The 12,227-nt window shown below is 45.8% G+C and overlaps 1 protein-coding gene across 1 annotated transcript in view; it reads right to left on the reverse strand.

Annotated features, from left to right (window-relative positions):
- CSMD2 (CUB and Sushi multiple domains 2) overlaps nucleotides 1-12,227 on the reverse strand; it is a 334,099-nt gene that overhangs the window by 45,418 nt on the left and 276,454 nt on the right. Inside the window, 6 exon segments of the mRNA XM_067311607.1 lie at nucleotides 231-419; nucleotides 1,562-1,708; nucleotides 2,463-2,651; nucleotides 4,775-4,888; nucleotides 6,091-6,171; nucleotides 10,630-10,775. Of these exon segments, the coding sequence (XP_067167708.1) occupies nucleotides 231-419; nucleotides 1,562-1,708; nucleotides 2,463-2,651; nucleotides 4,775-4,888; nucleotides 6,091-6,171; nucleotides 10,630-10,775 (866 nt within the window).

Genomic DNA, 12,227 nt, shown 5'->3' on the forward strand with positions numbered 1-12,227 from the left:
CCCTTCTCTCCTTGCTCATTTGCTCTCAAGGACTTGTATTAAGTGGACCACACCACACTGCCTATCTGCAGCTAGAAGCCTGTGCTCAGTAGAGAAGTGGGTGAAATGCGTTTTTCATTTTTGCACCATTTTACACAGTCCTTCCCAGCTCAACATTTCACCTGACTCAGCTGCGAGAAAGAGCTTAGAGGCTGCAGACCCTCGTAAGGACACATTTGCCTCCTCCTCACCTTGGCACAGCGGGATCGCTTCGTTCCAGTGGAAGTAGCCTTGAGGGTGCTGGGAGCAGGTGGCAACACCGTGGCCAACGAGACGGTAGCCTGTGTCACAGCCAAATCGGACCGTGCTCCCTGGGTGCAGACCAGTATGGCCGAGAATCAGTCCATGTGCTGGGGGTTGTGGGAGGCTGCAGTAAGGAGCTGGAGAGAAGGGCAGAGGAAAACAAATAAGTAACTTCACATATCCAAGGCAGTGGATGGGCCATATCAAGATAAATTTCCTTTCAGGTCAGGAATTACATGGTGCTTTCCATAACCTAAGGTTGTACATGAAACTGAGAACTTGCGATGGATAAATACAAAGTCAAAGTGGGAAAGAGTGCAGGATTATTATCCAAGTTTCACTCAGCTTTAGAAATTAAGAGTAATTTCTGGTGATTAAATATTACTTAATTCATTTACTGAGTAATGTCATTACTTATTTATGACATGCAAGCAAGTTCACTACCCAACTTTATAACTTCCCTTAATTAAGATTTGCTAAGTTCCAAAAAACAGTAATTCATTTTAAGGAATTCTTAGCAAACATTCAGTATCCAGTAATGGGCTTTTGCTGAATAAGCAGCTAAGACCTCATCATAAAGAAGAGGGTCACGTTGCTCTGAGAGCAGCAGCAGAATGCCTGGCCAGAGCAGGATGTGTTTTAAATAGCTCTCTGCAAGCGTTGTAACACAACAAGACATGTAAGTTGTGCCTCATGCACCAAGCAGCTCCTATCACAAATTCTTATGTTTTGCGATGTTAATCACTGAACATCTCTGTCTCATCACTGCAAGGACACAATAATTTAGTAACACAGCAATCTTCACTGTGAATTACAGTCAGCAGAGCACTTTCTGAAGACCTGAAGCTGGAATAAACTGACTAATCAATACTTCAGTCATAGGCCAACAGCCTGCAAAAACCTATGCTGCTCACACAATCTCAGAGTAGGGCTCCCTCAGCTCTGTAGGCATCATGGTCTGCACGGTGATGGGTTTCATTCATCCAGAGCCAGATTGTCTGTGGCTACGTAAAGATATTCTGGTTCTGATTCCCGAGACTGGTCGAGCAAACCCAGCCAAAGCTTCAAGTTTTCTGCTGGAAATAAACCTACTTTCCCAAGCCTTGGCAGCTCTTGCAGAGATCTCAGAACAAGGCCAGCTTTGTACGCTTTCACAGACCTTAGCACCTTCTCCTGACACAGATGGCCTATGCCCCTCTGTAGCGATTTCACAGCAATTCCTAGCTGAAGAGATGGCCACGTTCTTGGTGGAGGCATCTGGTCTCTGCTGTGTACTTACCAAAGTAGCGGATTTTGAAGCCTTTTCTACTGTATGCATGATCAGAAGACCAACGGAGATAGACTTTGTTCCCACTGCTGGTAACAGTCAGAGGAGCAGAGTAGTTCCCACTTAGTGACAACAGCAACGGACTCTGGCCAGAGGGACCTTTAAGAAAGGATGGAACAAGTGAAAGTCAGCGCTGACACAGAGCAACAGTCACTCTTGGGCTTTATGTGCCAGGATGTGTTTCTGCAGAAGGAACACACATATTTTGGAACTGCAGTGTATGAGCTTCCACTCCACTATGAGCCTAGGAATGACAGCTCATGCTCAGGTTTCCTTTCGTGAACAGGAGTCCTCACACAGACACCTACCTCCCAGAAACCAATTGCAAATAAAGCCCTACTGATCACAGTCAGACCAGGATTTTGCTCCAGGCAGTATGCCTTCAGCTCAGGTCATGATGTGCAACCTCAGGAGCATCAGCAGAGCACTTGCATTCTGCATTTGGTTACAAAGCTACGTCACTGTGAATATTGACAGATCCCTTTTCAGATCATGAGAACTCATGGGCCTAGAAAACCCGGTTTGCACAGGCTTCAAGGATGAAAATCCCACCTTATCAACTCATCCCTTCCCAGCAACAACTGCCACAAGTCTTCCACAGCAGCTTGCTAACTCCTCACCCTGGAAAAATACTTTAGAGTCATCCAAAAATCAAATCATTGATGCTGTCTTATCCAGAAAATCAATGAGTCTTAGGAGGAGCTTTCTTTCAGTCTAGCAGAAGGTTATAAGTGTATCGGTGAAAAGCCCTCCCCACAGTGCTCTGGGAACTCAGAGATGAACAACTAACAACATTGCTGTTTCTTTCCTTTCCCCTCAGTTGTTAAATAAGGCAACCTGGTGACTCTCTTACCATCAAAGATTTCAAACTCATCATATTGCTTCTCACTCAGGAAGTACTCAATGGTGAGGGAGATGTTATACCCAGGCTCTACTTTCACCACCCACGAACAGGTCTGAAAGTGAGGGTAACTTCCCAGGAAGCTCTGGCTGAGGATCACACCGGTGGAGTCTGTCATCACCTCATTCATTGGGCAGTGCACTAAAGGGAACGTGAAGGAAAAACAACAGAAAATGAATCTTCCCTTTCTGCAGAGGAAGGAAGAAAGCACAAGACACTATGGCCAAGGTCTATCTTGACCAGCTAGGTCAAGATAGAGCACAATTCCCGTCTGCTTACTTTCACTGGACACCTAGATCCTTGGGGTTCCACAGAGAATCCCCCAATCCTGATTTAGGCTCCAAACGAAGCATGCTGCATTTCCGCGAATCTGAGCAATTGCCAAATTCAAAGGAGGGGAAAAAAACAACAGTATGAACAATCTGGTTCAACTATCTTTGCATCATTTCAGTTTTACACCGATGTGGCTTTCAGAATCAATGGCATTGCAACCAAGCAACTATTCTCTTCTCAAGTTCCAAAACACTCTCTGAAAGCCCTGGAAATTTTATTATCTGGGGGTAAAACAAGGCATGGAACCACAGGCTTCTCCCAAGTCACCCATGGAGTTGTTAACTAGGATCTAAAAACTCCAATTCCTTGATCTAATCACTAGACCCCACTCAGCTTCTGGAAATATTCAACCCAGCTGAAAGCACTAAACAGAAGGCCAGTGACAACACCCCAGAAGAGGAGGCTAACACAGAAGGTGAACAAAAAGCATAAAAGGAAAGGGACCATTATTTATCCATAATTATCTCTAAAACTAGTGCAAATGCTATACTTGTATTAATAGAAAACAGCCAGAATTATCCAGAAAGAACAGTGTATTCTTTCCACATCCTTAATCCCATCAGTGATTTTTTGACCTCTATAAATTGGTGGCCAGACGTAGTTTAAGCAGTCCCTTTACCCCCAGGCTAACAACCATCAGTAAATAATTGAATGACCTCCCTTTCTCTCCTTCAGTTCATGCTATTTCAAAAAGAATAAAGCTACAGAAAAATATCCCATTATACGGTAAAAACGTTCAGATAGGAGGGAATGAAGATGATGAAATAATCACAGTTGGAGTGAGCAAAAGTACCAGTAGGAATCCAGAGGATAAATAAGGTAACATGGTAGCATGGAAACATCTTTGGGATCCCTCCTGAGCAGCAGCAAGGTATACAATGCATCATGCTTGGGGCATTCATTTTTCTCCCATCTAATACATTTTGTGGCACTAATAGAGAAGCTGTTCCTCACAGGCTTGCCTCTCTGGAGGAATTCGCTTGGCTGCAGTCTGTTCTTCCTTGCTTTGGCTGTTCATGTATCACTGGCAAACTGTCAGAGAAGATCTCCCCCCTCCCAGGGTAAGGACGTTTGGATGACTGCTTATTGACTTCGCGAGCGCGGTCAGGCGTCCAGTGCGTCAGAACTCTGCTCAGCAAGTTTTGGTCAGTCCCAATTCAGGAAAATACAAGCTTATAGTGCTTTCCCAAATTGGGGCCTTAGGGCCTAATTTTGGATTACCTAACATGAGGCAAATCCTCCTAGACAATGCGGAGAGCCCTCAAATCCCCGGGAGCCAGCAAGGCCATGGAGAACCTTCCTCTGTCATTTATCAGAGAGGTGCTGAAATAAGTCACCCACCAAATCCCTCTCCCCGTTATTTGCCTGCTGCTGCTTGAACCTGGCCAGGGGGCATGGTGCTGGCATGGGCTGCGAGGCAGGCGGGGAGAGTAGCCGTTCCCCGCGCTGAGGTGTCTTGCCAAGGGGCCCAGAGGCAGCTCGGTTTGGCAGCTTGCACCTTCCAGCAGTGAAACACAAGACATGCAGGCTGAGCCAGCTGGGAAACTACCCTCCTGCCTCATGCTTGGGTTGGTGCAGCAGGAGACAGGGCTTGATGTAGCTGCCCCGGATCCAAATCCTGCTTCTCCTCTGTCCCCCATGCCCCATAGTCATCCTGTCCTACAGACATGGCTTTTCATTCTGGAGGGCCTGCAGGTGCCACTTGAACATAGGTTGCTCAGAACAGCCTCCTCCCAAGGTCCTACCTGGTGGTTCTGCATTATTGGGACCCCAGAGGTCGGCAAATTCACCCCAAAGACTCAGTATTTGCAAGGGAAACCCTCCCCCAGCTGTCATCCAGCTTGCTGCCTTCCCCAGCAAATATCCACAGCTTTGCAGCAGTCTCTGGACAAGAAAGCTTTGGTCAGCACACTGAGCCCCTGAAGCATTACCTTCGCAAGTGGGTGGAGGACCTTCAAACTGGAGATGAGTGCCTAGCTTGCAGGTCAGGATTTCATTTCCAATCAAGGTAAAGCCAGGAAGGCATCTGTACCTCACTACATCACCTACAGGCAGAAAAAGAAAAGATCTCAACTGAGGAGAAGGATCAATTAAGGCTGAAATGTGCCCTGGGAAAAGAAGTTAGTGCAAGGACCTCTCAACCCTGTCTCTGTCACTGAGCTGTGGGGCAGCAGGTCCTTCCTTGACTAGTTTTAGGAAGAGACTCAAATCCATGACTTGCTTGAGTCCTGCACAACAGCCACACAATTCAGCTATTTTATGAGATGAAATCACCAGCAAGTAAAAACATCATTCACCCCATTGCTGCATTGCTTCAGGTCTGTTTATATTCCACTTTGGACTTTTTTTGGAGGACTTAACAGATGTGCAGGTCCACACCTCACAGGTCATCCCACTCACATTTGCTGCCTCCTTGGGCACAGCGATGCCTTTCAGGAGCACAGTGCCATGCTCTCCCGGGACTGTCGCACCTGGCTCCTTCTCCACTACAACCCTGGGAATGCTGCAGCCATGGTATACGAAAGAGGCCACGATTGCGTTGGCTTTATATGATATAAATGATACAGATTGTGCAAGAATTAAAGGGGTAGAAACACATGCTAGATTCTCAGTTGGTACAAACAACTTCATACCAGTGACACTGTTCTGATTTATGCTAGCTATTTCAGGTGAAGACTTTCCTCAAAGAGAGAGGACAGTGAGAAAAGCTGCTTTAAAAAAAATCATGGCTATTTCACTGGTTGGAGACACACTTAAAATGTGGATGTAACTGTGAACAACAGCAAAAATACAAAAAGTGCAATCGATATGGGTGAAAGGCTCTCAAAAAAAGAATAACAGCCTCTAAGCTTTCACACAATGCATATCTGAAACACCCGAAATATGTGAAAGCCAAAAACCATTATTGTGAAAAAGATCTCTGAATGTTTCCGAACAAGCTCCGGGCTTTCACAGAAGACAAACCACTTCATCTGCACTAACAAAGAGAAGTCATCTAGGGACAGTCAGATCAGTTTGATCTGCACTTTGCAGGTATGCACTTTGATTCAGTGCGGAAGTCAGATATTAAACAGGATCACACATGCCTCCCCATGCCACACAGAATTAAATGCATCTTCTTCAGGTCTCCTGAAGCAGTGGCTATGGGGCACCAGCCCCTGGAGAACACCCATGTGTCCTCCTGTGGTCATTCCTGAGGGTGGGGAAAGTGGATGGGAGGAGGGTTAAGAGGACTGTGAAAAGCTACCTATGTTAAATTCTTCGTTCTCTGTGATGATTTCGGCATTGGGCACAACGGTTGGGGGTTGACATCTGAAGAGCTGATAGGCTGCAAGAGAAAAAGGAAAGAACAGCAAATGTTACGGGGGGGGGGAGGTGAACGCGGCCACGGCTGTCTCCATGTTAAGCACAGCGGGCATCAGAGCAGACCCTCCCTCTCCAAGAGGGGAGGAGGAACCGGCAAAACCACAACCAGCCCCTTTCCCCCAGCCCCAAACTCTACAGAGCTGACTCCAGCCATTTGTGCACAAATGCATCTTTCTCCAGTTTCTTGCTCCCAACAGGAAACAAAGATTTTCATCACGGTGTAGAGATTTAGGTGCCCAGACAGTGTTCGTCTGTTTGGATGAACACTGAGCCATGACTGACGTATGCTGACATGAGGCAACATGACCTGCATCTTCTGGGAAGGTAAGAGAAAAGATTTTGGTGACCTCAATGGAATTAGGTCAATCACAGAAGAGGGAAAGTCTCAGATTGCTCTAGAGCCAAGTAAATCACAATAATTATTCAGAGAACTTCATCTTTACTGCCTGTCCTTGAACAAAGATCGCTAAACTCACAAATTTATTTTTAACTTGGAATTATTCATTAATTTCTTCTGTAAATAATTCCAGGAGTGCAAATGGTTTGAATTGCAAATTCCGTATGTAGCTTGCAATTCACAAAATAACCTATGCAACATTTGTGTCAGTGCCTCATGTAAAAGAAAACAGTGCAGATTTTGAATTCTTTGTCCAGTTTGACATTTTTCAGTGGTGCCACACAGCTAAATGGGAAGATGGCATCCAGTTGAGGAGCAGAAACAATTCCTTATGACTCATGCACCTGACCAAATACATTGCAAATAGCAAATCTCACCATCAGAAATTAAATATTAGCAAACACTGAACAAAACAAATGTACTGCTTATAAGAATAAGGGTGCATAAGACTTGAGAACCTTGATGCTTATGAAAATAAACACAAAGGCTGTGAACATGGGTAAATTGAAAAATGGTACTTGGAACTAAATGAATATTAATGAAAGACATTTTCTGCTATTTGCTCGGCATCTTTGCTCCCCCCGCGCCTGACGCTGCACAAGCATAACTTCCTCTGAAATTTATATCAGCCCTTTAATTTAAGATACTGGGCTTTATCTGCCACTGAATATTAATTCTTACTAACTCAATTATGTCAAATTTTGCACCGTGGCAAAGCTAGCAGTCGTGGCAGCAACTGGATGAGGCTTGGGATAATTTCTTCAGATGCCTAAATATGCATGTAGAGATGCCCCATCCTCCTTCCCAATGCAAAGAAACCCTACCCCCATAACCCGGGGTAGGATACTACTTTCCCAAAAAGGCATGTGTGGAAAAATGGGATATTTGGCCTGCCTGGGGGAGGGCTAGAGGGAACGTACCAGTTTGTCAGTAGTGCGAGGGACGGGCATACGCGGGCTGCATCCCGCCCCTGCAAAGGGGAGGATAAAACCAAACACGCACCAGCGCAACGAGCTCAACCCAAACAGCGGCATCAAAGGGAAGCACCGGCTCCACACTCCTGAGACGGCTTTCCTGCCCCTTCTTTGCCGTTCAGCACAAAAGCACAACGAATGGCTGTACTTGGCTGCTGGCAGGCAGGGGAAAAAGCGAGAGCATTCCCCACCAGCTGTTTTTCCAATTTTCCAGAAATAAGCAGCTGCTAGAAAAACTCTTCCTGCTCTTAAATTCACCGCAGTGCTTCACCTCTGGGTGCAAAGCAGGTGCTGGAGCGGGGGGACACGGCAGAAGAAAGCAAAGGTCGGTGACTGCCCGGTTGACATCAGTCTCTGCGCACAGATTAATACTCTGAATATCTACTAAGAAACAATTAAAATTCCCACAGAACAAAGTGGCAGACGGAGCTTTAGGCCAAAATTTTCAAAACTGCCTCGGAAAGTCCATTTTTTCCAGGTGCTCGTTTTGGCCCACGTAAAGAGGCACATGCTGCCGAAGCCGCCAAGCAGACGCCTTCCAAAGGAGCAGGGCCTTCGGGGAGGTGCCTAAAGGGCAAGATAACCTCGTTGCTCACCAGCTCCGGCCCAAACCGCCACAGCGTCTCGCCTCGGCCCCGCGGCTCTGCGCACTGTCGCGCCTGCGGCAGGGAGGGATCTGCGCTTCGCATTCGCACCGTGCCCAGCAAAGGGGCTCTGCTCCGGCTCAGCAGTCCCTGCCACCGCGGGTGACACCGTCACCGCGTCCCCGGCACAGGGAGGGGACAGAAACGGGGGCAAGAGAGAATCTCCCCTGCTGCTACGCGGTACCGAGCCATCCCAGGTGGGAGCCACTGTTACGTGCAAGCTTTCAAACAAATGTTTGATGGCAGGGAGCGGGAGAAAGGAAACCTTAACAAAAATTAAAATTAAATGCTATTTAAAAAGTGTTTGACAGCATCTATTGAAGTGGAAAGATAACCTGGCATTTACAGCATTAATCTCCTTTCCTTAATGGGCCATATTTCAATACAGAGTTGCAACTGAGATGGCTTAAGTGTATGGGTGATACAGCACCAGCCGGGTTTCCTCCAGAAGCACGTCCATTTGTTCTCAGCAGGATGAAACAGAGCTCCGTCCTTGAAACCACGCAGGGACCCCCTGAGTTACTGTGTCATAAAAACCCTTTCCCATCACGCTCGCACAGCAGATTGCGCTGGCACCTGAACTAACCCATTTAATAATAGGTGCAACATCATCATTTTTCAAGGGATGCTATTGAACCTTTAAGCTTTCTGAATCACTCTCGTTTCCCTTCCTCCACCCTAAGGGTCTGTTTCTTTGAGGGCATTTAAAACGGCAATGCTTCTCTTACAAAGGTGCTGATCATCACTGTACGAGAAAAGACAATTTAAGGCTAAAGGAGGATGTCTCCTACGTCCTAGATCTGCCAATATGCAGGCACAAAAATGAAAATATACACTGCTATAGATCCAGAGGAAATTCCATTTCCTGCAGTTATACCCCAAAGAGTGACGTGAAAGATTTAACTGATGGCACTGGCTGATCCCTAGATGACATTCTCCCTGCCTTTTTCTCGGGCTTTCCTGCAGTGGAAGGCACCACAGCGCAGAATGAAAATCCAAGAAAAAGAGAAAAAGAGTCTCACCCCAGAGCCAGCCAGCTCAATCAGTTCCATCTTTGGGGTTACACTTTATGGTCAAGCTCCATGTACAAAGGGAGCAATGAATCAGTAAATGATGCTTCCGTAGAAAGCTGAGCAGTCGCCAGACTTCCCACCTGGTTAAGCAGGTTATAAATGACTGCTGGCCTACAGCATTTCCTACCAGCATGAACCCCAAAACACTCATGCCTGGAACGCCTATAGGTCGTTATTATACCCTGTATAAACCACTAGCAAAAGGAACCTCACTATAAAGCCTTACCAAGATTAGGGAACAGCAACATATGCTAATGGGCTCTAACCACAGCAATGATAGCATCTAATTCATATTACAAAAGGAAGCATTCGCTGAACTGCAGCAGTGTTTACGCACTCCTCATTTCCGAGCCAAACTGTCTAAACCATAATTTTTTTGCATAACCATTATATATGCACCATTGTCTAGTAATATAAATCTTACAGTGTTTTGCAGCAGTAAACCAATTCCCTCAGAAGCCTAGCAAACATTCTTTAAATTTAGCCTATCTGTATAATACTTGCCTTTCGGAACTGAACATAAGCTAAGACATCCTGCACAGATTCTTCGTGTAATTGATGTTAGACTTTGCTGAAGTTGTTGCAAGCAAATTACTGAAGCAAGAGGTCTCCATTTGCGCTTTCCAAAATCCCTGTACTGCCATAGGAACTTGTTAGCTAATCCAATTTAAAGTTGGGCCCTTGTTTAGCAGTGGAAAAAAATGCTCTTATTTCTGTGTAATACCTAAAATTTCTCTAGCACAAGCTACACTCACACCAAAGAATCCCCAAATAATTTAGTTGAAAGAATCACTTTGCTCACTAGAGAAATGAAGTCATCTCTCAGCTGGAACATGGATGTCATTTAAAAGAGGACAGCAAGATCACCCGATCAGTTTAGCACAGCTTTGGCAGGACAACACCATACCCATGTAAAAGTGCGGGATGGAGAGCTTTAGGTATACAAAGCGGAGCCATCCATCACAGAATCTGCCATGGAGAGGACAGCGTTTACAGGCATCACCTTGAGAGACAGGCGTAACTTTGCCATGACTATTAGTTTGCAGGCACTTGATCTGTGGTTGAATTATCACAACGTTACAGATGGATTTCCACATCTGCACAGACTGTATGACCACTTGCCAGCACTCAATCGCATAAGAGACCTCCGATCGCAAATCGGTGAAAACCAGGCCCTTTGTGAGAGACTTCAGGTTAAAGCATGATTTCTTTTTTTAACATCTTCTGTTCCCCAGAACTAGTCCTCCCCACGACAAGCCACAATTGATCCATGCCCCCTCCTCATGCAGTAGGGAGGTATAAAGCATGCGTTGCTCAGTAAGCAATACAGACCATAGAAATAAATGGCAAAAATCCCTCCATTGGCTGCATCACTGTGGAATTTCATCAGGACCTGATTGGAAGAGCTTTGGGCTGATTTCTTAGCAGAGTTGCCAGTGAACACACCAAGCTGTGGGGCTGTTTGCTGTGGACCATCCCTAAAATCACAGGTCAGAAACAGCAGAAAAGAGCATTAATACATGTCTTTAATCCTAGGTAACAAACAACCCCCTACACTGCATGCACAGAAACTCCTTTCTGTTCTTCCCTCCCCTTCCTCCTTTTTCCACATATGTATTAGAGTCTCAGCACCTCTCTAGGTAGCTATTCTGGATCCCTAGCCCCTCTCTCCCCATTATTATAACATGGCAAATCTCTTCCGGCAGTGCACTGCTGACCCAGCAGACAACTGCAGACACGAACTTCGCTTTTATCCTCAGAAACTGCAGAATTAGGGCCAATTTTCCAAAAGAGTTTCACTCCTTGTTTGCATAGTTTTCACTCCCTTCTCCAACCTGGAAAGGAAGATCCTAGCCTGTAAGACTCCTGGGGTAAAGTCCTCATTACATGAAAAATCAGTGCCATTTCATTAACCTCAGCAGAGCTGCACCCATTTTACATCATCTGAGGCCACAGTTCCCAGTTGCTTCTATTCAGAAAGGCAGCTGAGGGTCACAGCCACGTCCTATGGCTAACACAATACTAGCATTGCCTTTACATTCTGTGATACCAGGCTTGACTGTATGGTTATATCTCTCTGATTGTAAAAGAAAAGCTAAAGGAGGACACTGACAAATGTAAATGATTTACCAACATTTTTTTCTTCATATAGCCTCTACCCATAGAGAGATATCTATAAGTACAGTGATTTTGCAAAAGGAAAAAAAAGAACGAGCCCCAGAAAACATCTGTTGGAGAAATCAGAAGCAAAAAGCAACTCCTATTATGCGAGTCTGAACAAGATTCATTTCAGCTAAATTCAGCTTGAGATAAAGACCCCGTTTACCATTCATAAAGTCTCCTCTGTAAAGCCCCTTAGGCTTCCCAAGAGATGTTCCCTTATTCCATTCAGCAGAGCGTTTCAGAGATGAAGGGACAAGCTGATGAAAGACTCAAGCAGGAGGAGCAGGGCTCTGCATCCGAACAATATCTCGCTGCAGCTGGGATGCCGGTCTGCATTCCCCCACCGGCAACTCATCCCCCAGACATGGTAATTGGACCAAACGGGCCCCTGTGAGACAGGGACTGCTAATCCCAGACGTTGCAGGGGTTTGATGTGCTTCATTTTTAACAGCTGATGATCCCAGAAATTAATGGTAAGACTGACCTAGAAGGTCTTAGAGGCTCTGGTATACAACCGAGGGTGAAACTGCTCCCTGTGATCTGCATGACACCATTGAAATTAGCAGCAAAGGCACCATAAAAGCTAAGGATTCAGGTGCCGACTCCCTTCTAGACCCAAAGGATGAGATTCCCACCACTTGCTTTAAAAGCCCAGCCACTCAACGATCATTCCCCTCACTGACCTTTTCTTTGCAGTCCCTGCCTGTATTTTTCAGGAGTGCAACATTAAGTATGTTTGGAGATAATCACCTTGTCCATACTGATAG

This window comes from Apteryx mantelli, chromosome 27 (genome assembly GCF_036417845.1).
Source record: "Apteryx mantelli isolate bAptMan1 chromosome 27, bAptMan1.hap1, whole genome shotgun sequence".
In the NCBI taxonomy this organism is placed as follows: domain Eukaryota; kingdom Metazoa; phylum Chordata; class Aves; order Apterygiformes; family Apterygidae; genus Apteryx; species Apteryx mantelli.